The sequence below is a fragment of the Chiloscyllium punctatum genome, chromosome 6, assembly GCF_047496795.1.
Source record: "Chiloscyllium punctatum isolate Juve2018m chromosome 6, sChiPun1.3, whole genome shotgun sequence".
Classification (NCBI taxonomy): domain Eukaryota; kingdom Metazoa; phylum Chordata; class Chondrichthyes; order Orectolobiformes; family Hemiscylliidae; genus Chiloscyllium; species Chiloscyllium punctatum.
The window spans coordinates 6,993,572-7,018,712 of record NC_092744.1 but is presented as its reverse complement, the minus strand read 5'-3'; the positions used below and the strand labels follow the sequence as shown (position 1 = coordinate 7,018,712).

Genomic DNA, 25,141 nt, shown 5'->3' with positions numbered 1-25,141 from the left:
TCTGCCAGGGCCACTCAGCTCCTGACCTTGGTTCAAAGACAGACAACAGCTGAATTTCAGAGGTGAAGTGGACTGACAGCCCTTGACATTAAATCTATATTAGACCGAGTGGCATTAAGGAGCTGCAGTAAAACTGGAATCGGTGGGCATCAGGACAAATCCTCTGCTGGTTGGAGTCATAACTGGAATAAAAGAAGATGGTTGTAGTTGTTAGAGGTCACTCATCTCAGCTCCAGGACATTGCTGCAGGAGTTCCTCAGGGTAGTGTCTTACGCCCAGACATCTTTGTTGCTTCATCAATGACCTTTCCTCCCTCATAAGGTCAGAAGGGGGGATGTTTGCCGATGATTGTACAATGTTCAGCATCATTCATGTTTCCTCAGATAACAAAGCAGTCCATGTTCAAATGTAACAAGATCTGGACAATATCCATATATGGCTGACAAGTGACAAGCAACTTGCACACTACACAAATGCAAGGCAATGACCAACTCAATAAGATACAATCTAGACACTGCCCCTTGACATTCGATTGTGTTACTATAACCAAATCCCCCCACTATCAAATATCTGGGGATTACCATTGATCAGAAACTCAATTGGACTCACCCTGCAAACACAAGTCCAGGCTATAAAAGCAGGTCAGAGACTAGGAATAGAGAAGCAATTAACTCACTTCCTGAAGGCCTCCCTCCCCAAAAAACGAAAGGCCTATCCATCATCTAAAAGCTGCACACTCCCCATTTGCCTGTTTGAGTGCAGCTCCAACAATACTTAAGTTTGACACCATCCAGGACAATGCAGCCTTTATGATTGGCACCACATCCATGACCATCCACTCCCTTCACCACTGGTGCTCAGTGCACACTGCAGAAATTCACCAAAGAGTCTTAGACAGCACCTTCCTAACCCACAACTACTTCCAACTAGAAGGGCAATGACAGCAGATTCTTGGGAACACCACACACTGCAAGATCCCCTCTAAGCACTCACCATCCTAATTTGGAAGTATATCGCCGTTCCCTCACTGTGTCACTGGGTCAAAATCGTGGAATTCCCTCCCTAAGGGCATTGTGGGTTTACTTGCAGCACACTGACTGCAGCAGTTCTAAAGGGCAGCTCACCACCACCTTCTCAAGGGCAACTAGGGACAGGCAATAAATGCTGATCCAGCAAGTGACATCCAAGTCCCAAGAGTGAATAAAAATATAGCACAGAACACAACTTTTACCTTCTAATGGTAATGTGCTGTGTATTTCCAAGATTTTTTCTGTTTAAAGGAGATTCTCACATTCAGGGGATTTTCTTTTTTGTTAGTGTTCAGGTGTTATTTTTCACTAGCTTGGAGTCTTTGCAAATAGCATCAAATATCAGCCAAAGTGTAGAATGAATGTCACTTGAAAATATGTGTGGCAAATGGGGAAGATCTAAGATTCCAGATATCCACAGGAAATTACAGCTATGGAGAACTATAGGCTTAAACATACAACCAAATACTTTGTGACAGTGTCAATATTTCAGTGCAATTTTTCATTCTGTTTTCACCATTACGTGTTAGATATGGTATTTTCTTTTCCATGAAGGAAGTTAGCAAATAGACTTGCTGCTCTCCAACATTTTTTCTCAAGCAATGACTCATGTTGAAGTTTAGTTCCAAGGACACCCACACTCCTCTGGTTCCTTGCCCATGCAATATTTCTTTAATAACTCACTGATGATCTTTACAGAACTTCAATAATCTAAGCAAAAAAAATTCCCCAAAAGCAAATTTTTCTCCTTTTTATTCCTTGATTCTATCAGCATTTGTTGTTTTGAATAAAAACCCCTTTAAAAAATTATAGAATTGAAGAATATCAGAATTTTACAAAATTATGCTTAAGCAATTAAGATGATCTAAGAAACTGGATGCAATATCGGCAACTTATTTATGTAGCACCTTTTACTGTGTTAATATGACCCAAGGTGCCACACAGGAGCATTATAAAACAAAGTATGTCACACCAGGCTATGTAAGGTGATATTAAGTCAAATCTCCAAAAGGTCAAATGGTCAAAGAGGTGTTAAGAGGCATCTTAAAAGAGGAATGCAAGGGAGAAAGGTGGAGATTTGATGGAAATAATTTTGGAACTTAGTGCCTCACCAACTGAGGTTCAATATTAGTTGAGAAATGGGAAAATTGAGGGGATTGAAGGCTGATGAATCCCCAGGGCCTGATAATCTACATCCTAGAGTACTTAAGGAAGTGGTTCCAAAAATAATAGATACATTGGTGGTCACCTTCCAGGATTCTATAGACTCTGGTACAGTCTCTGCAAATTGGAAAGTAGCTAATGTCACTCCTGTATTCAAAAACGGAGGTTGAAAGAAACCAGGGAACTACAGCCTAGTAAGTCTAATCTCAGTAGTGAGGAAAGTTCTGAAATCTATTATCAAGGACTTTTATAGTGGAGCATTTAGAAAACAGTGACAGGATCAGACAGAGTCAGCATGGATTGTTGCAGGGGATATCATGCTTAATAAATTTGTTGGAATTCTACGAAGATGTAACGAGTAGAGTTGACAAGGGGGAGCCAGTCAGTCAATGTGGTATATTTGACATTCAGAAAGCATTTGACAGAGTCCCGCATTAGAGAATATTGTGCAAGATTAAAGCATGTGTGATTTGGGGAAGTATTTTGAGGTAGATAGAAAACTGGTTGGCAGAGAGAAACAAAGAGTAGGAATTAATGGGTCCTTTTCAAATTGGCCAGCAGTAACTAGTGGGGTGCCACAGGGATCAGTGCTGAGACCCCAGCTATTCATAATATACATTAATGATTTGGATGAACGAACAAAATGTTACATCTCAAAGTTTGCAGATGATACCAAGTTGGGTTGGGGTGGTGTGGTGGTGGGGGGGGGTGGGTAGTCAACTGTGAAGAGGATGCAGAGATCCTTCAGCATGCTCTGGACAGGTTGGGTGAGTGGGCAAATCAATGGCAGATGCAGTATAATTTGGTATAAATATGAGGTTGTTCACTTAAGAAGCAAAAATAAGAAGGCACATTCCAACCTGAATGGCTGTAAGTTGGGAGAGGGGAGTGTGCAGTGGGACCTGGGTGTCCTTGTGCACCAGTCCCTGAAGATAAGCATGCAGGTGCAGCAGGTGGTAAAAAAGACAAATGGGATGTTGGCCTTCATTGTGAGAGGTTTTGAGTACAGGAGCAGGGATGTGTCATTGCAATGACACAGGGCCTGGGTGAGGTCACACCTAGAATATTGCATGCAATTTTAGCCTCCTTTTCTGAGGAGGGATACACTTGCTGTCAAGGGAGTGCAGCAAAGGTTTACCAGGCTGATTCCAGGGATGGCAGGACTGAGGAAAGATCAACTAGAACATAGAACGTTACAGCGCAGTACAGCCCTTTGGCCCTTGATGTTATGCTACCTGTGAAACCAGTCTGAAGCCTATCTAACCTACACTATTCCATTTTCATCCATATATTTATCCAATGGCCAGTTAAATGCCCTTAAAGTTGGTGAGTCTACTACTGTTGCAGGCAGCGCATTCCACAACCCTACAACTTTGAGTAAAGAAACTACCTCTGACATCTGTCCTATATCTATCACCACTCAATTTAAAGCTATGTCCCCTCATGCTAGCTCTCAAAAAGGCTCTCACTGTCCACCCTATCTAACCCTCTGATTATCTTATATGTCAGAATTAAGTCACTTTTCAACCTTCTCCTCTCTAACGAAAACAGCCTCAAGTCCCTCAGCCTTTTCTCATAAGACCATGCCTCCACACCAGGCAACACTCTAGTAAATATCCTCCGAACCTTTTTCAAAGCTTCCACATCCCTCCTATAATGACCAGAACTGGTTCTGGTGACCAGAACTGCACGCAATACTCCAAGTGCTGCTGCACCGGAGTTTTGTACAGCTGCAGCATAACCTTGTGGTTCCGAAACTCAATCCCTCTACCAATAAAAAGCTAACACACCGTATGCCTTCTTAACAACCCTATCAACCTGGGTGGCAACTTTCAGGGATCAACGTAAATGGACACTGAGATCTCTCTGCTCATCCACACTACCAAGAATCTTACCATTAGCCCAGTACACTGTATTCCATTACTCCTTCCAAAGTGAATCACCTCACACTTTTCTGCATTAAACTCCATTTGCCACCTCTCAGCTTATCTATGTCTCTCTGTCACCTGCAACATCCTTCCGCACTATCCACAACCCCATCGGTCTTGTGGTCATCAGCAAATTTGTTGTGGTTCTGTTCGCCGAGCTGGGAATTTGTCTTGCAAACATTTCGTCCCCTGTCTAGGTGACATCCTCAGTGCTTGGGAGCCTCCTGTGAAGCGCTTCACAGGAGGCTCCCAAGCACTGAGGATGTCACCTAGACAGGGGACGAAACGTTTGCAAGACAAATTCCCAGCTCGGCGAACAGAACCACAACAACGAGCACCCGAGCTACAAATCTTCTCCCAAACTTTGATCAGCAAATTTACTAACCCATCCTTCTATGCCCTCATCTAGGTTATTTATAAAAATGATAAATAGCAGTGGCCCCAAAATAGATCCTTGCAGTACACCACTAGTAACTGAACTCCAAGATGAACATTTCCCATCAACCACCACCCTCTGTCTTCTTTCAGCTCGCCAATTTCTGATCCAAACCACTAAATCTCACTCAGTCCCATGTTTCAGTATTTCATGCAATAATCTACCGTGGAGAACCTTATCAAAACGCCTTATTGAAATCCATATGTACCAAATCATGCTTTATCCTCATCCATCTGTTTGGTCACCATCTCAAAGACCTCAGTAAGGTTTGTGAGGCATGACCTACCCTTCACAAAACTTTGTTGACTATCCCTAATCAACATATTTCTCTCCAAATGATGATAATTTCCTATCTCTTATAACCTTTTCGAACACTTTACCACAACCGAAGACTCATTGATTTATAATTACCAGGGTTATCTCTACTCACCTTGAACAAGAGGACAACATTTGCTTTCCTTGAGTCTTCTGGCACTATTCCTGTAGTCAAAGACAATTTAAAGATCAAAGCCAAATGCTCTGCAACCTCCTCCCTGAATTCCTAGACAATCCTAGCATCCATCATAGGGGACTTATCTATTCTCACACTTCCCAGAATTGCTAACACCACCTCCTTGTGAACCTCAATCCTGTCTAGTCTAGCCTGAATCTCAGTATTCTCCTCTAAAACATTGTCTTTTTCCAGTGTGAATACTGACAAAAAAAATTCATTTAGCACTTCCCCTATCTCATTGAACTCCACCCACAACTTCCCACTACTGTCCTTGATTGGCCCTAATCTTACTCTAGTCATTCTTTTATTCTTGATACACCTGTAGAAGGCTTTAGGGTTTTCCTTTATCCTACCTGCCAACGATTTCTCATGTCCGCTCCTGGCTCTTCTTAGCTCTCTCTTTAGGTCTTTGCTGGCTAACTTGTAACGGTCAAGGTTAGGACTGGGTTAGGATTGTTTCGCTGAAGTTCAGACAAATGAGGGGGGATCTCAGAGACGTATAAAATTCTAACAGGACCTGACAGGGTAGATGCAGGGAGGATATTCCAGATGGTGGGTGTGTCCAGAACCAGGGGTCACAGTCTGAGGATTTGGGGTGGACCATTTAGGACAGAGATGAGACATTTCTTCATCCAAACAGTGGTGAGCCTGTGGAATTCATTACCACAGGAAGTAATTAATGTCAAAACATTGAATGTATTCAAGAGGCAGCTAGATAGAGCACTTGGGGCAAATGAGGTTAAAGGTTATGGGGAGAAAGCAGAATTAGGCTATTGAGTTGGATGATCAGCCATGATTGTGATGAATGGTAGTTCAGGCCTGAAGGGCCGAATGGCCCCTGCCCTGATCTTCCATGTTTCTATGAAACATAGCCACCAGTGGCAAGAGTGATTTTAAAATCAGAGATGCTCAAGAATTGAGTATTCGGTACCTTGGATGGTTAAGATGGTTGAGACCAAGGAGGAACTTAAAAACAAGAATGAGAAGTTTAAAACCTGCTTTACGAAGTGACCGTGCAGTAGTCAGCTGTAAATATAGGACTGCTTAAGTTACTGAATATGGACACTGATGGTGGTCCCGGCATTTAGATCTTAATGGAGGAATGCATTTAATCAGTTTCAAAGAGCTGCTTGCAAGAGGTAATGGAGAAATTTAAAGAGAGAGGGCTTAATTCAATTTCCTCCTAATGTCAAACCTTATAATTCTCCCTCTGTCTTCAATATTGTCACTCATTTATGTTCTATGAGCACCACTTTTTAATCAGAACTTAGGAATTCCTTATTTGTTCCCTGAATGTTTCAAAGAGTTTATGCAATGAATAACTCAGCTGTGCTGACCAAAAGGTCCGATTGTGGTGAATCCATTGTGCTGAAGTGGTGATGGTGGGAATGCTATAATTGGAATCAGTTCCTCTGTATTAAAAAGGAGAAAATGTAGTCCTTTTCCCATTTGCATCAAGAACTGTCTGCTCATAAATATTGGGAGAGGACAGAATAAGCTTGGCTATGGCCCCTCACATAGTAAAATAGCCCACAAATGTTCATTGTAAAAGCTCCCACATGGAAGTCTACTTGAAGCTGCTTTTAAAAAAGATTCATTTAAAAAAGTATCTTTCAAGACCTCAAGACATCCCAAAAAGCTTTACAGCCAATTAAAACCATAGTCAGTGTTGTAATGTAACTACCAGAAGGTACAACAGAAGTACTGTTTTGTACAATGGTACTTCTGTCTTTATTGCCTGAAGTACTTTTCTGTACAGGTCACATTGGACCACTGGGTAACTGTAGATGTGGTTGTCCAAGTCCTGCTGTTTAATGATATGTTTCTGTAAAGGTGTTGGCCTGCAGCAAGCTTCTCTCCCAGTTATTACCCAATACTGTTTCCCAGTTAACAGTATAAGCTTTTCTCTCTGCTTTTGCTTTAATTCACTAATGGGTTGTGAGTATTGCTGGCAAAGGAAATATTTATTACCCATACCTAGTTGCCCTTGAAAAGGCTGTGGTGTGCCACTCTTGAATGACTGTATTGACACCCACAGTGCTGAGAATGAAGGGATTTCCAGAATGTTGACCCAGTAGGTTATTAACTACTGAGCTCAGCATGGTGTGTGACTTACAGGAGAATTTGTAGTGGCACTGTTCCAATACAACTGCTGCCCTTGTTCTTCTAAGTGGTAGAGATTGTGGATTTTGGAAAGAACTGCCAAACTGGACTTGGTGACTTGCTGCATTGCACACACTGCTGCCACTGTGTGCTGCTTGTGGAAAGAGTAAGTGTTTAAGTGGTGGATGGGGTGCTGTCAGGTGTGTGCCTTGTCCTGGATGATGATAAATTTGTTGAGAGTTAGAACTGCACTCATCCAGGCATGTAGAGAGTATTCTATTAAATTCCTGACTTGTAAGTGATAGACAGGCTTTCTGATGTCAGATGGTGAGTTATGCACCACAGAATTCCCAGACTCTGACCTGCTCCTGTACTTGAATTTTTAAATGTCATAATCAGTTCAGTTTTTGCTCAATGTGATATCCTCCCTGAAAGGAGAATTCCCAATAGTGATTCAGCAGTGGGAATGCTACTGCTTTTGAAGGGGAGGTGGTTGGGTTATCTCTTTTTGGAATAGTCATTGACTGGGACTTGTGTGATGTGAACATTGCTCGTGTTACATCCATCTGTTAATTAAACTAAACACCCAGAAAAGCTCACCTTGCCTTGTAATCTGTTAAAATATGAGTGACAGAAGTCCCAAATTCCAGTATTTGAAGAAAGTAATATCAATTTATTCATTAACTCTAAAAGTGAACATTAAAGAACAACTATTCACAACTCTAAGCCGGCCTTTCTCTTAACTGCTTATTACCTGCCTCCAACTCTAACAATATACTGTTCCAATAAAACACTTATTAAAATTACATCAACTTGATTGTGAGGTTTAAAAGAACCTTGGATTGCCTCATTAGAGGAGAGAGAGCTGACAGGAGGTCACAGCGAAGGTTGTCATGACTATGAAGAGTTTTTAGAAGGCAAATAAGAAATATGTTTTTACGTATTGGTGTGTCAGTAACTAGAAGGTCGAATCCAAGATCAACACGACAAGCAAAGGAAATAAAGAACCACAACAGCCCAGATATCCTGATCTTTAAATAGTTTAAATAGAGACCGGACATATCCCCAGAGGTATGAGTCAGGACATTTGGAAGTCCTGGCATAGTGACACGTGGGAATTATCTGGGTGGCTTAAACTTCCAGTGGGGAATTACCCTGCATTCAGATACCTCCGATTAAACTCAGATATAGATTTTGTAACTTTGGAAGGTTCTGATTCATTTACCTGGATAGTTACTCAGGAAATGTCAGATAGATAAAATCCAGTTTTTGTCAGTCTTAAGGGCCAAACAGAACAGGTTTGGAGTCGATTGAGAGTCGGCAAGACCTTGGTTCAGGTCCCACCTTCTCCAGAGTTATTTTCTAATTAACCTGTTATCACATCTCAAGAGCAGCATTCCAAGGGTCTTTTGCAATGGCAGTGTCTTTGCCTGTGGGCCAGGAGGCCCACGTTCAAATCCCAACCTCTCCAGGAATGTGTCATAACATGTCCCAACACCTTGACTAAAATAATAGGAGTAGTGTTCCTACCATCAGGCAGTGGAGATTCCCAGTGGAGGGCTCTCTACCCAGGACTACTTCCATTTTCCATTGGTCTCCTTGGGTGGTGGTGTTTGGATGTAGCAGTTCCATGCAATTGTAGTATGGGTGGTTCTTGGATTCCTGGCCCAGGGGTTCATTTTACAGGCCTGTGGAGTCCATGGACCAAGTATATGTTGGCTGTGGGAGACAATATACCCCTGTTTAATTACTTAAAGAATCTTTTGTTATTTTTATTGTTTGCGCTTCAACCCAGTGCTCCTGATCTTTGGGTACCCATTGCAGTGCTGAGGGAGTTCAACATACCACCTCATAAGCCTGCTCCTGCCCTCCATAATCCCGTCTGACTACTCCATCCCTGCAACTCCCCCTGACTCAAATTCACCATCTCCCAGTCACTCTAATATGCTGCCACTTCAACTACACTGCCAATCTAACCACTGACCTCATTCTCACTCATCCACTCATAGACTGGAAAGTTTTTTTCAATATCCCAAAACTTTTGAGAGTGTTAATGAATGTAACTGAATACAGCAGCCAGGAGACCTGGTTTGGATTCCCCTGACTAGCCAGCTATACAAAGAATGAGCCCAAAAGTAGGTCCGTTCCACATTTCTGAAGAGGCCTGGTAGGGAAGTTTAAACTCAAAATGCATGTCGTGAAAAACAGTAGTAAAGTAGCAATCGAAAAGTGATGGTCACAGCACAGGAGTTTTGAGTCTATAATCATGGGAAGAGAATTATTAATATCTTTTTAAAAAGAATTTAAATAAAAGTACCTTTTAAAACAAAGCAAAGTATTAATGTGGAAGTGCAAGGCAATAGGGCTAAATAGAGTTTGAGTTTTGAGTTTTTTATCTGCTCGTGTGTCACTGGCAAGGCCAGTAGTTATTGCTAAATGACTTGAGGTTATTTCGGAGGGCAGTTAAGAGTCACTGTCTCTTTGTATGTTTTTTTCCTAGTTGACCCTTATGACCTCTCACTGTATTTGAGTGACAGCTATCAATGATTCAAGTTTTAATGTCATTACCTGCAGGTACCAAAAGGCCGAGTGGTAGCTCTGAATTTTCGCTTCCTCGATCTGGAACGGGACACACTCTGCAGATACGATTACATTGATGTCTACAATGGACACGTCAATGGCCAGCGGTTGGGCAGGTTTTGTGGTACATCAAAACCTGGAGCCATCATTTCAACTGGCAACAAGATGATGGTACAGATGGTAACTGATGCCAACACTGCAGGAAATGGTTTTGTTGCTATGTACTCAGCAACTCGGCCAAACCAGAGAAGTAAGGTTATTTCATTCCTGCTGACAGAATAAGCATTATAAATTCATGGCTAATGTAGAAATGTCAGTATAAAATATAAATTGCCTCAATGGTGGCAGACCCGTCTCTGAGGCAAAGGTTGTTGCTTCAAGCCTGGCTTTTAAGACTTAAGAACGCCATCTAGTCCAGCTCTTCTGTGCAGTCCTTTCAGCTGAAATGTTAAAGCTTAGAAGTTAAAGGTCATGATGTCACTATTTGAGGAAGAGCAAGGGGTTTATCCTAACCAATGTTTATCATTTAACCAAATCACTGAATTCTCCTTACAGTTTGTGCACAAATTGCCTATGTTTCCTTATTATGCAATAGTGTTACAACATGGGGTAAACTCTCCTGCTTAATTTAAAACCAGCAACACAGAAAAACTTTATCCCGTGCAGTAATCTGTAAAAATCTGAGTGCCAAGAACTATGTAAAGTAAAAATTAACAACTTTATTTCTTAAAGTATAACAGCGAATAATTAACTAACCACTATTTACAATTTCTTTCTCTAACCTATCTTTTACCTTCCCTTCTATAATACTAGTCCAATAAAACTCCCAATTAAGATTTACAAAATTAACACTTTATATCTCAAAACCAGGCAGCAGTAGATTCTTGTTTTCAGATCTTCTTGTGTTTTCTTTTCTCCTTGTTAGGAATTTCTGCATTCCAAGTTACTAATTGAAAGCATATTTTTAAGAGATTTTTTTTCAAGCAGTCTGTTACATGCTAAGCCTTGGCAGTTCTCCTCTCAACTGTTCAATATTCCCCTGGTCTTATACCCCAGAGCTTTGGATTATATCATTGGCTTTAAGATTGTCAATATACTCAATTCAAACTTGATTGGAAATTGATATTTCCTTTGGGGTATAATTTAAACTGATTGGCCGAATTCGAATTTGTTTTTGTCTCCAGGCAACGAACTAATCGAGTTGTTCGACCCAATGTTACGTTGTTGCTTTATTGAGAACGCTTGGTACTGTGTCTGGTAGTTCTGCTGCTTTTAACTCTCTTAAAAGTACACCCGCATCTTCATAACAATAGTGACTAGTTTTCAAAGGTATTTTCTTGGCCCTGAATGAAGTTTCCATGGTATTAGAAGTCAGGCAAAATGTAAAAAAGACCCTGAATTGGCTGTCACCTTCTTTAGACAATTATAGTGTAGAGGTCTTATAAATGCTGCTTTAATTTTACTAATTGCTGTGGACTATATATATGTGTGAGAGAGAGTGAGGACCAAAATACAGACAACTTCTTCTGATACTCACCAGTAGAACCTACTTAATGAACAACCCAAATTAAAGTGCCCTTTTACGTAGACATTGAGAGCAGAAAGCACTGTCACACAAAACTGACAATGAATAAATTGGTTACTTTAGCATCTCTCTTTATGGAGCTTTCTTTAATGTTTCACCCAAGTTGCTGCTGTTGATGTGTTTTGATGTATAATATTGTCAAAATATGCAACAACAGGGAAGGATGGGAATAGAAACCACAGCTGAGCTTAATCTTTTCCTTGTTTGGTGAACATTGCACCTATAGTTCCAGCAAACGTGATGAATGATGGCAGGAAGAACTCTGCTCCATTTTATTCTTCTGATCCCAAGACCAATTACTCAGTTCAATTAAAATGCCCTTTCCAATGATCCAACTGAAATAAATGAACACCAAATACTTGGATTTGCTAAACTCACCTCTTCATTATCTAGTCTATGTTCCCTCAGCCTTCCAGACTCGCTTGCGTGCATGTTCACTCATAATTCCATCTCAGCTTCTCTACCCTCTGAATTGCTTGTAAGGATTCTATTCCCCTGCCAATCTAGTTTAAATCCATCCAAACACAATAACATAACCTCCCCATGAGACTGTTGGTCTGAATCCTGTTCAGATATAACCTGTCCAACTTGTACAAGTCCCACCTCCCCCAGAAATGGTCCTAACGCTTCAGAAATCCAAAGTCGTCCCTCCTGCACCTTCTCTCTGACCAAACATTGATTTGTTCTATCCTTAATCTCACTACTGCATGGCACCAGGAATAATCGAGAGATTACTACTTTTGAAGTCCTGCTTTTTAATTTCCTGACCTGGAGTGCTTAATGTCTGAAATACTAAGCATGCAATGTCACATCCATTAGTAACCATTAACACCATCCAGGACAAAGCAGCCCCACATCCACAAGCATCCACTCCCTCAACCACTCTCACTCGGTAGCAGCAGTGTGTACAATCTACAAGGTTGACTGCAGAAATTCCTCAAAGTTCCTTACATAGCATCTTCCAAACCCACACTTCCATCTAGAAGGGCAAGGGCAGCAAATACATGGGAACACCACCACTTGCATGTGCCTCTCCAAGCCACTCACTATCCTGACTTGGAAATATGTCTCAGTTCCCTCAGTATCACTGGGTCAGAATCTTGGAATTCCCTCCCGAGGGTGTTGTGGGTTTACCTATAACATATGGACTGCAGTGGTTCAAGAAGCTCACCATCACCTTCTCAAGGGCAACTACGATGGGCAGTGATGTCTGTGTCCCATGGGTGAATGAAAAAAATATATGCTGCCAAGCTTACTGAGTACCTCCAGCACTTTGTTTCTTGTTAAAACACTACCTTGATTGTCTTGATTTGTGCAAAAATTGAGGTGAAAAGGCAAATTTTAAACACGGTCTAATTGATATCTGAACATCAGTGTTTTTCAATTACCTCTGTAACTCCCTAAAGTTTGCTTTCAGGACTTCATTTCTTCTTCTTCCTATGTCACTGGTCCCAAAGTGGGCTGTGACCTTCGGCTGTTTGCTGTCCCACTTCAGAATGCACTGCAGCTGTTCCATGAAATTGTTGACCCTGGCATCTGGTGGGCAAATTACTATCTTGGAGTCGTATCTATGACAACAGATGTGCCTGTTTATCTGCTCTCTAATAAAATCCCCAACAAGTATTGCCCTTCCACACTTATTCCTCCTCCTCCCTGAGTAACTGAACCATCCACAGTGGCATAAAATGTATACCAACTCTATAAACCCCACACGGGGGAGACAACACATTGGGATAAAATAGTACTTAGACCTCTATACTAAATAATGTTCGACAGGAATGTAATGCTTAATTTAAATAGGCATAGTTGCTAAAAGCAGTTTAATACCAGCTAATGCATCAACTCTAAGAACAGTCCTGTTGGTTTTGATATTAGTGGGATGATTAAAATAAATACGCATGTGCTAGCTTAAGCTCATTTTAGAGTAGTTACTGTTTTGTTGGTGATTGGGACGACTCTTGTACAATGGAGAGCACCTTATTAGGCGCTGCAGAGCTGGCATCAGCAGAAAGCACCAAATATCAAAGGGCTGTAAATTGACTTGAGGGTGCTGAAGTATAAGGTGTTAGAACGATGATTTTGCCACATGCTAAAAAATTCTGCAATACAAGTACAATGATTTTTTTACTTTGAGTGCTCATTGTTGAATGGATAGTTTGTAACATTTTTATCTAATCCCTACAGATGATCAGTTTTGTGGTGGTCATTTGGAAAAATCACCTGGCTCCTTCAAAACACCCAACTGGCCAGACCATGATTACCCAGCCGGAGTCTCCTGCTCATGGCACATAGTGGCACCCAAACATCAGGTAATGGTGACTAAATATGTAACAATGCCTTATCTCATGATCTAAACCAATCATATGACTCCTTCCACAAAGTCTTAGGGGAAAAAGAGCAGCTTGGATATGGGGAATGAGTAAGGACATAAAGATGAATTGGACAACCTTTGTCGAAGAGCTGGCACAAGCATATGATGGGTTGAATGACCTCCTTCAGCCCTGTATAATTCTATGATTAATGAATTGATTAGCTAAGTGAACGATTTGTTTTTCTGTGGGCTGTATGATCTTAGTCAAGACCAGTAAAAATTTTTTATTTAAAAAAAATCTGAATTCACAGTTTCCAGTTCTCAATCACTTTTTGGTTTGGAATCGCAGGTTCATGGATGGAGATTAGCCATTTAAGGAGAAAGTGAGGACTGCAGATACTGGAGATCAGAGCTGAAAATGTGTTGCTGGAAAAGCGCAGCAGGTCAGGCAACATCCAAGGAACAGGAGAATCGACGTTTCGGGTATAAGCCCTTCTTCAGGAATGAGGAAAATGTGTCCAGCAGGCTAAGATAAAAGGTAGGGAGGAGGGACTTGGAAGAGGGGCGTTGGAAATGTGATAGGTGGAAGGAGGTCAAGGTGAGGGTGATAGGCCAGAGTGGGGTGGGGGCGGAGAGGTCAGGAAGAAGATTGCAGGTTAGGAAGGCGGTGCTGAGTTCGAGGGATTTGACTAAGACAAGGTGGGGGAGGGGAAATGAGGAAACTGGAGAAATCTGAGTTCATCCCTTGTGGTTGGAGGGTTCCCAGGCGGAAGATGAGGCGCTCTTCCTCCAGCCGTCGTGTTGCCATGGTCTGGCAATGGAGGAGTCCAAGGACCTGCATGTCCTTGGTGGAGTGGGAGGGGGAGTTGAAGTGTTGAGCCACGGGGTGGTTGGGTTGGTTGGTCCGGGTGTCCCAGAAGTGTTCTCCGAAACGTTCCACAAGTAGGCGGCCTGTCTCCCCAATATAGAGGAGGCCACGTCGGGTGCAGCGGATGCAGTAAATGATGTGTGTGGAGGTGCAGGTGAATTTGTGGCGGATATGGAAGGATCCCTTGGGGCCTTGGAGGGAAGTAAGGGGGAGAGGTGTGGGCGCAAGTTTTGCATTTCTTGCAGTTGCAGGGGAAGGTGCCGGGAGTGGAGGTTGGGTTGGTGGGGGGTGTGGACCTGACGAGGGAGTCACGGAGGGAGTGGTCTTTTCGGAATGCTGATAGGGGAGGGGAGGGAAATATATCCCTGATGGTGGGGTCCGTTTGGAGGTGGCGGAAATGACGGCGGATGATACGATGTATATGGAGGTTGGTGGGGTGGCAGGCATCAGCCATCATTTCCGCCCCTCACCCACGACCCCACCAACCTCCATATACAGCGTATCATCCGCCGTCATTTCCGCCACCTCCAAACGGACCCCACCACCAAGGATATATTTCCCTCCCCTCCCCTATCAGCGTTCCGAAAAGACCACTCCCTCCGTGACTCCCTCGTCAGGTCCACACCCCCCACCAACCCAACCTCCACTCCCGGCACCTTCCCCTGCAACCGCAAGAAATGCAAAACTTGCGCCCACACCTCCCCCCTTACTTCCCTCCAAGGCCCCAAGGGATCCTTCCATATCCGCCACAAATTCACCTGCACCTCCACACACATCATTTACTGCATCCGCTGCACCCAATGTGGCCTCCTCTTTATTGGGGAGACAGGCCGCCTACTTGCGGAACGTTTCAGAGAACACCTCTGGGACACCCGGACCAACCAACCCAACCACCCCGTGGCTCAACACTTCAACTCCCCCTCCCACTCCACCAAGGACATGCAGGTCCTTGGAATCCTCCATTGCCACACCATAGCAACACGACGGTTGGAGGAAGAGCACCTCATCTTCTAACCACAAGGGATGAACTCAGATTTCTCCAGTTTCCTCATTTCCCCTCCCCCCACCTTGTCTCAGTCAAATCCCTCGAACTCAGCACCACCTTCCTAACCTGCAATCTTCTTCCTGACCTCTCCGCCCCCACCCCACTCCGGCCTATCACCCTCACCTTAACCTCCTTCCACCTATCCCATTTCTAACGCCCCTCCCCCAAGTCCCTCCTCCCTACCTTTTATCTTAGCCTGCTGGACACACTTTCCTCATTCCTGAAGGAGGGCTTATGCCCGAAACGTTGATTCTCCTGCTCCTTGGATGCTGCCTGACCTGCTGCGCTTTTCCACCTGCACAGATTAATCGGACAAGCTGTAGTTTATTTCTTTTGGATATGGCAGGCGTTGCAATCTCAGGCAAGACCTGTAACTTTTTATGTAAAAAACATTGTGAAATTCCAGTTATTTGTTCGAAGAATGAAACCCTCCAAGAATTCACGATTTAAAGCAAAATAATGTTTTTAACGTGACACAGTAAAAACAACGCAGACCCTAAATAATATATTGGATAACCATGTATACTTGCAGACTCAGAATCAATATAAGTTAAACCTGAATTAAAAGCCAAATTATGGTTAATTTAAAATGGAAAATATACATTAAATGGCAGAGGCAACTAATCACATGCATTGGCTTGGTAACTCATTCATCATGTTTTCCAATAGTCTCAGTCACAGATTCCTTCAACAGGCTTGTCTTCATCACTAGGAATTTCAGCTTCTCTTCCAATAAGATTTGGCCTGATTCCCAGCCAACACAAGTACACAATCAACCTGGGTTCCAAAAGTATCGGTTTCACAAAAATGGTATGTGTCTGCAGAATCTCCTCCTTCTGGATACTATAAAACCACCAGCTGTATCTTCAAATGCCTTCGTTTAGTCTATGCTCAGCTCCTGGAGCTAGCCTTAGCTATCCCACATCACTGGGACCATCATCTGAAGCTGGATTGTTCTGTGTTCTTTCATATGGTTTCAACCAGGTTTGGTCAACCCAAATAAAAACGTGAAGGAGGAACTCAACTGGTCTGGCAGCATTTGTAAAGAGAAAATGTTTCAAGTCCAGTGACCCTTCTTCATAACATTTCTTGAATTTGTTCAATAAGAGAGTCATGAATCTTGGAATTCTGTACCCATAGTTCAGCCAGAGATTGCCGAGCAGAGATTGATATATTTATAGATATTAAAACCATCCAGTAATATTGTGGGCAAATGACATTGAAATCAGCTGTTAACTAGTTGATTAGATTAGATTAGATTACTTACAGTGTGGAAACAGGCCCTTCGGCCCAACAAGTCCACACCGCCCCGCCGAAGCGCAACTCATCCATGCCCCTACATTTATCCCTTTTTACCTAACACTATGGACAATTTAGCATGGCCAATTCACCTGACCTGCACATCTTTGGACTGTGGGAGGAAACCGGAGCACCTGGAGGAAACCCGCACAGACACGGGGAGAATGTGCAAACTCCACACACTCAGTCGCCTGAGTCGGGAATTGAACCCAGGTCTCTGGCGCTGTGAGGCAGCAGTGCTAACCACTTGTAGAACAGAATGGAGGGCCTGATTGGCCCAATTGGCCTATCTTAGTTTTATTTCCTGTGTCTTCCTTTGTGTTCCTTTTCAATTAGGAGATGGGCATATTAGAAATGTGGAGCTTTATCAAGGAAGAGCTCCTGTGTGCCCTAGATAAGTATGTACCTGTCAGGCAGGGAGGAAGCTGTAGAGCGCGGGAGCCGTGGTTTATGAAGGAAGTGGAATCTCTGGTCAAGAGGAAAAAGGCTTATGTTAGGATGAGATGTGAAGGCTCAATTACAAGGGTTGAGGGTTACAAGGTAGCCAGGAAAGACCTAAATAAAGAGCTCAGAAGAGCCAGGAGGAGATATGAGAAGTTGTTGGTGGATAGGATCAGGGTAAACCCTAAGGCTTTCTATGGGTATTTAAGGAATAAAAGAATGACGAGAGTAAGATTAGGGTCAATCAAGGATAGTAGTGGGAAGTTATGTGTGGTGTCAGAGGAGATAGGGGAAGCACTAAATGAATATTTTTCAACAGTATTCACTCTAGAAAATGACAATGTTGTCGAGGAGAATACTGAGATACAGGCTACTAGACTAGGTGGGATTGAGGTTCACAGGAAGAGGTATTAGAAATCCTGCAGAGTGTGAAAATAGATAAGTCCCCTGGGCCAGATGGAATTTATCCTAGAATCCTCTGGGAAGCCAGGGAGGAGATTGCCGAGCCTGTGGCATTGATCTTTAAATCGTCATTGTCCATAGGAATAGTGCCAGAAGACTGGAGGATAGCAAATGTGGTTCCCCTGTTTAAGAAGGGGAGTAGAGACAACTCTGGTAATTATACACCAGTGAGCCTTACTTCAGTTGTTGTTAAAGTGTTGGAAAAGGTTATAAGAGATAGGATTTATAATCATCTAGGAAAGAATAATTTGATTAGGGATAGTCAGCACGGTTTTGTGAAGGGGAGGTTGTGCCTCACAAACCTTATTGAGTTCTTTGAGAAGGTGACCAAACAGGTAGATGAGAGTAAACCGGTTGATGTGGTGTATATGGATTTCAGCAAGGCGTTTGATAAGGTTTCCCACAGTAGGCTATTGTACAAAATGTGGAGGAATGGGATTGTGGGAGGTATATCAGTTTAGATCAGTAATTGGCTTGCTGAAAGAAGATAGAGGGTGTTGGTTGATGGGAAATGTTCATCCTGGAGTCCAGTTACTAGTGATATACCGCAAGGGTTGTTGTTGGGTCCACTGCTGTTAGTCATTTTTATAAACGACCAGGATGAGGGCGTAGAAGGCTGGGTTAGTAAATTTGCAGACAACACTAAAGTTATGGATAGTGACCAAGGATGTTGTAGGTTACAGAGAGACATAGATAAGCTGCAGAGCTGGGCTGAGAGGTGGCAAATGGAGTTTAATGCGGATAAGTGTGAGGTGATTCACTTTGGTCGGAGTAACCGGAATGCAAACTAAAATTCTTGGTAGTGTAGATGGGCAGAGAGATCTCGGTGTTCATGTACACAGCTCCTTGAAAGTTACCATCCAGGTTGACAGGGTTGTTAAGAAGGCTTACAGTGTTTTAGCTTGTATTAATATAGGGATCGAGTTCTGGAACCATGAGGTTATGCTGCAACTGTACAAAACTCTGGTGTGGTTGCACTTGGAGTATTGTGTACAGTTCTGGTCACCGCATTATAAGAAGGATGTGGAAGCTTTGGAAAGGGTGCAGAGGGGGTTTACTAGGATGTTGCCTGGTATGGAGGGAAGGTCTTACAAGGATTGAGGCTGTTTTTGTTAGAGAGAAGAAAGTTGAGAGATGACTTAATAGAGACATATAAGATAATCATAGGGTTAGATAGGGTGGACAGGGAAAACCTTTTTCCAAGTATGGTGACGGTGAGCATGAGGGGACATAGCTTTAAATTGAGGGGTGATAGATAAAGGACAGATGTCAGAGGTAGTTTCTTTACTCAGAGAGTAGTAACGGTATGGAATGCTTTGCCTGCAACGGTAGTAGATTTGCCAACTTTAAGTACATTTAAGTCGTCATTGGACAAGCATATGGACGTACATGGAATAGTGTAGGTTAGATGGGCTTCAGATTGGTATGACAGGGCAGCGCAACATCGAGGGCTGAAGGGCCTGTACTGCGCTGAAATGTTCTATGTTCTAATTAGGTTTTATCTCAAAGCCTTAAAATGATGAATTCCAACAGAATAGTAGTAGTAGGGAGTTTGTATCAGCACTATGACACATGGAGTCCTGCAGAAAGGAAGCATGCCCAAAGAGTCGAGAGACGTTGAGAGCTTTACTGTGTACTGTGCTGAATCTGTCTTTGGAGCGCTTGATGGTGACAGTGTGGAGAGAGCCTTGCTTTCAGTTTAAAAGAGTAGAGACATTTATTGTCTTAATGTGCCCTTTTGTAATCAATATCATGCAGTTTTACAAGTATCTTGCTCGCTCATTGTGTAGCTTGATTGTGATCATTGCATCATGTACATTCTGATTACACAAAAAGAGAATACCATGGATGCTGGAATCACTCTACAATCAGGGAGCATCTATGGAAAAGAGAAACAGTTGTTGTTTTAGGTCAACGACCTATCAACTGAACTTAATCTTTTGCTTTCCTGGCACCTACTGCCATATCTTTACCACAGTCTGAGCAACAAGATAATTTTCTCAATTATGTGGTGGCTTAACCAATGACCCTTAAAGGGAATGTTGGGGCAAAAAAAATGCTGGAGTCCACAAATGTTACATAAGTTTAAACATGTTCACTTTTGAAAACTAACTTTGATGCAGAGTCAGGACAATTTCATTATCTAAATCACTGTTGGCATTATGTATCTTTTAGCAAGATGTCTGTTGATTTAATAATACTAGTTCACAGTGAATTGTATTAGGGGTAATGGGTGTTTGCATATCAATGACTTGCATTCTATTGAAAGTTAATAATGCATTGTCTGAATAAATAATGAACGAGATAATGTTGCAAGTTTGAGTTCAGTAAGCAATGAAGATCTCCATATAAAAATAATGACACTGCAGTTGACCTGTGTGCAGAACTGGTATTCAAAATTTGATATTCATTACTTTCCATCTTTAACAGATAATTGAGTTAAAGTTCGAGAAGTTTGATGTTGAAAGAGATAGCTACTGTCGATACGATTATGTTTCCGTATTTAATGGTGGTGAAAATGATGAAGCAAAACGAATTGGAAAATACTGCGGCGACAGTCCTCCAGCGTAAGTGATCTTACATTAGTTTTGCACGTATTAGTGTTTACTTTGTCATAGAATCATGGAATACTATGGCACAGAAGCAGGTATATGGTCTGTATCAGTTCTCTCCAGCCTGTCCCCTCCCCTGTTCTTTTCCCATAACACTTCAAATTTTATATCTTTATCCAATTCCATTTTAAATCTTCCTCCACCACACTCTTATGCAGTCAATTCCAAATACAAACATTTTACCTTTGATTTTTAAAAAATTCATTCATGTTAAATCTGTGGTCTCTAGACTTGTATCCTCCAACAAAGGGAACAGTTTCTTCCTATCTACTTTTGGATTATTCATCATTTTAAACATTTTTCTCAAATCTTGTCTCCACTTCTCGAAAGAGAACAATCCAGGTGGGATGGTGGTGTAGTGGTAATATCTCTGGACTTGTAATTCAGAGGGCCAGGCTAATATTCTCAGAACCTCGGTCCAAATCCCACCAGCTGTTGTCGTGTAACAACATTGCCCCTTCCTGTTGACTCATCACTTGCTTGACCCCACTTCTGCAAGATTTGGGAATGCAAACCTATCAGTAGGGCAAGTGATTCTTAAAATCATATTCTTTCAAGAAATAGCTGAGTACATTGGATACTGCAAAGGCTTTAACCCCTGGGTCCTGACAGCATTTCAGCAATGGTACTGAAGATTTATGTGGTACTGAAGATTAATGTTCCAAAAGAAGCCATGCACCTAGTTAACCTATTCTGATGCATTCTTAATGCTGACATCTAACTCAATAATGTGAAAAATTGCTCAGTTATATTTTGACCATATAAAGCAGAGTAAAATCCACACAGCCAATTACCACCCCATCAAAGGGTTATCAACAGCAGAATCAGGTGGCAATAACCTTTTCATTAATGTTCTGTTTGTGTTTCACCACATTGTGTTTCCACATGGCTCATGACCTCATTCCAGCTTTTGTCGACATGTGAATGAAAGAGCTGAGCTCACTAGGGGAAGTGAGGGTTACTGTCCTTCCCATCAGGGCAGAATTTTACCAAGCATATCTTCAAAAGCTCTGGCAATGGAAGTTGGGGGAAGATAGTTGTAGTTATTGGAGGCTCAGCATCACAGTCCCAGGACATACCTGCAGGAGTTCCTCACGGTAGTGTCCTTGGCCCAGCTGTCTTTAGCTGCTTCATCAATGACCTTTCCTTCTTCATAAGGTTAGAAGTTGGCATGTTCACTCAGTTGCAAAATGTTCAATACCATTTGTGATGACTCCAATACTGAAGGAGTCCAAGTCTAAATACAATAAAACCTGAACAGTATCCAGGCTTGGGTTGAACAGTGGAAAGCAATATTCCTGCTAAACAAGTGCCAGGTAATGGGTATCTGCAACAATATCCTTTGTTATTAGATGGTGTTACTATCACTGAATTCCACCCCCCCCCCCCCGCATCAATGTCCTGGGGTTATCATTGAAAATAAACTGAACTGGATAAGCAATACAAGTACAGTGGTTACAAGAGCAGATCAGGCCAAGAAAAATTGTATTGAGTAACTTGCCTCTTGACTCCCCTTCATCTACGTGGCACAAGTTGGAGTATGTTGGAGTGTTTCCCCATTTGCCTGGGTGAGTGTTGTTCTAACAACACTTAAGAAACTCAACACTGTCTAGTCCACTTGATTGGCACTTGTTTAAGACATTTAAGTATTTGATCCTTCGACCACTGATGCAAAGAAAGACCCTCAGCATCTTCCAAATCCGTGACTTCTGCCATCTAAAAGGATAGGGCCAGGAGATACATAAGAACACCACCACCTGCAAATTCATTTCCAAGCCACTCACTATCCTGACATGGAAATATATTGCCCATTCTTTCACTGTCACTCCCAAGACACTGTGGGTTTACCTATTTTGTGTGGGCATGCTGTGATTCAAGAAGGCAGCTGACCACCGCCTTCTCAAGGGCAACATGGGATGGAAAATAAATACTGGCAATGCCTGCAATGTTCACAGAGTGAATAAATTAAAGATTCCGATCTGATCCCTAAGAACCCTAGAATGTTTTATGCAACATTACAGTCTTCAGCTCTCTTGCTCTTTTATATCACTTACCCTTCAGTGGGTAACTAAAGCTCCAAACCTGTCACCTGACAGTCTGACATGTGCATTATCTTCTTATTGATACTGTTTTGTTATGACTGAATTATATTGGAAGTGTGAAGAAAATTTACGTCTGGAGAGATGACAATTGATAGATTTTCTAACAGTACAGTGCTCGTGTGTTCATGTCTAGAACTGTGCACATAGTGAGCCCCTGATCCTGGCTCTGATCATTAGGAGAGAGGAGGAGAGTAATTCAAATATCTAAAGGAAGAAAACTGTCAGGGGTCCATCATCAGGATATCTATTTTGGCCAGGGAATCATGCATGGCACTCAGGAATTTGAATAAGTCCCTTCATATAAATTGGAGTATGGCAATCAGAGTTGTCTTCTGGTGCAATTGAAGGACTTGGGGTCCTGGGCTGAGGGAAGTTTTGGGTTCTGATGCTTGTTTGGAGTGGAGGAAATGGGAGCCTTTGAAGCTAATCATAGGGTGGGTGTATGGGAAGGGGGAAGTTTTAATTTGACCATGGTGAAGTCTGAAGCATTTTGAGAACTACAGTTGTGTGTGAAAGGCCACGTGGGGCAGAGGGTAAGAAAAATGAGGGGGAAGTCAGCATCTGGGGTGAGGATGAGGGTTTGTCGCACAGCTCATAAATGAACCAAGTTCTCATTTGAATGTAACTGTTGGACTTCCTGAAGTTCTTTAAACCCTGGTCACCAGAGTTAAATCATGACCATGGGATTGGAAATCATGGCCATATTTAAAGCATTAACCCACCCCCTCCAGAATGAGAGAGTCACCCAACTACCTCCTGCCTCAATACAGCCAGAAAATGTGTGGAGATGGGGGTGTGGGAGACAGGTTTAGCCTGATTTTTCAGAGTTTAACCTGACCCAAATCCACCTGCGTTTTTTTTTGAATGGCTCAAACCTTTCTGCAGTTATCATGATAGTAAGTTATTGCTTAACCAGTCACCTTACGTTACAAACTCCATTAATTGTGCTTCTCTTTTTCTTTGCTGTGGTCTAGGCCAGTTCTGTCCCAGGAAAATGAAATTGTCGTGCAGTTTCTTTCGGATCTTAGTGTCACCGCTGATGGATTTCTGGCTCATTACAAATTCCGGTCAAAAAAGTTTCTCAGCACAACAACTTCTCCGGTCACAGCTGCAGTGACAACCAGTAAGTAGCCAGCTAAGTTATTCCTAAACATTCACAGACCTCAATGTGGGAAGTGTTTAAGTGTTTTGGGATCATGTTATACACTAAGCATAAATAGAATATGCATTGCCCTTTCACTGACAAAATGTTCAATAAAGCCCCGAGCTTCAGCAAAACAGTCAGCAAGTTGCATGTTGATTTTGGGTCACATACCTGGAATATTCACGAGTAGCTGAAGCTGCCACAATGTTTACTGGAGTACCTTTCTGCGCATTGATTTACTTCACTATGAAAGAGACAAAATTTATACAATGTTTTCCAATGTAGCTTGTTTCTTCCTCAATTATGCCCATCAAGGAAAAATCCATACACAATCTAATGTATTCAAAAAGAATATGTACCCAATGAACACAAGCCACTGATTTCTCAGCAACAAACCCAAACGAGCAGACAAAACACCTCCAGAAACCCTAGTCACTCTCCACTACATCAAAGACATCTCGGAAATGACTGCCGGACTACTCAGACCCCTTGGCATCATGGTAGGCCACAAACCCTATTCCCCACTCCCCCCACCCCGGTTTGCACCTTGCCTACTCCCCCCTCCCCCCTACCCCCCCACCTCAGTCTGCACCTCCCCCACTCTTCCCCCCCACTTAGGCTGCACCTCCCAAACTCTCCGCCCCCCCCTTGGGCTGCAACTCCCCCTGGGCTGCACCTTCCCCATTTCCCCCCTCCTCGGGCTGCAACTCCTTCCCCCCAGGCTGCACCTTCCCCCTCCTCCCTGCCCCCACCCCCTGTCAGGCTGCACCTCCCCCACTCTTTTCCCCCCCCCCACCCCCCTCCTTGGGCTGCACCTCCCCCACTCTCCCCAACCTCCCCCATCACCTCGGCTGCACTTTCTCCCCTCCTCAGGCTGCAGATAGTGTTTTTTTTAAATTTAATTTAGTTTCATATTTGATATGATTTGGAGCTGGAGTACACCAATCAGTCCCTTGATCTGCTCCACTATTCAATAAGATCATGGCTGGTCCTGCTTATCCCCAATAACCTTTGACTCCCCACCTTCATCAAGAATCCATCTATCTCCACCTTAAATATATTCAAAGGCTCGGCTTCCACTTTTGATGAAGAAAGTTGCAAAGACTCATCCCTCTGTAAGAAAACAATTCTCCTTATTTCATGGATAGTTGCATTGCTGAAATTTATACATGGTAGTACACTTGCCACTGCTGGTTCAGTTATGTCGGCCAGGTAAAATGTCAGCTTTGTCCGTGTCAAATTACAATAGTTGCCTTGCATTATTAATATACCAATGCAAGGTGTCGCTGACCAACTGTATGCAGTTAATTTAGCAGTTGTTAGCAGAGTTCAAACAATTTGGTTAAGACTGTATCTTTTATTCTTGTGTATTTTTGATTTTGAACTGAAATTTTAAAAAATGACTTTTTAAAACCCAACGATTGTGGAAGGCATAGTTGTCTTCCTAAAAGAAGTTACAAACACTCGCTAAAAGCACTGTTTATACTGCTGCTTTACTCAGCCAATGAGGGAGAAGCAGGTTGCACATGAGCTGGCATTG

The 25,141-nt window shown here is 42.6% G+C and overlaps 1 protein-coding gene across 4 annotated transcripts in view; it reads left to right on the top strand.

Annotated features, from left to right (window-relative positions):
- Window positions 1-25,141, top strand: part of LOC140478694 (procollagen C-endopeptidase enhancer 2-like) — a 97,410-nt gene that overhangs the window by 59,869 nt on the left and 12,400 nt on the right. For all 4 annotated transcript variants that reach the window (XM_072571996.1, XM_072571994.1, XM_072571995.1 and 1 more), the window contains 4 exons: window positions 9,727-9,982; window positions 13,502-13,626; window positions 20,174-20,310; window positions 23,432-23,580. In XM_072571996.1, the coding sequence (XP_072428097.1) occupies window positions 9,727-9,982; window positions 13,502-13,626; window positions 20,174-20,310; window positions 23,432-23,580 (667 nt within the window). The remainder of the gene's footprint in view (window positions 1-9,726; window positions 9,983-13,501; window positions 13,627-20,173; window positions 20,311-23,431; window positions 23,581-25,141) is intronic.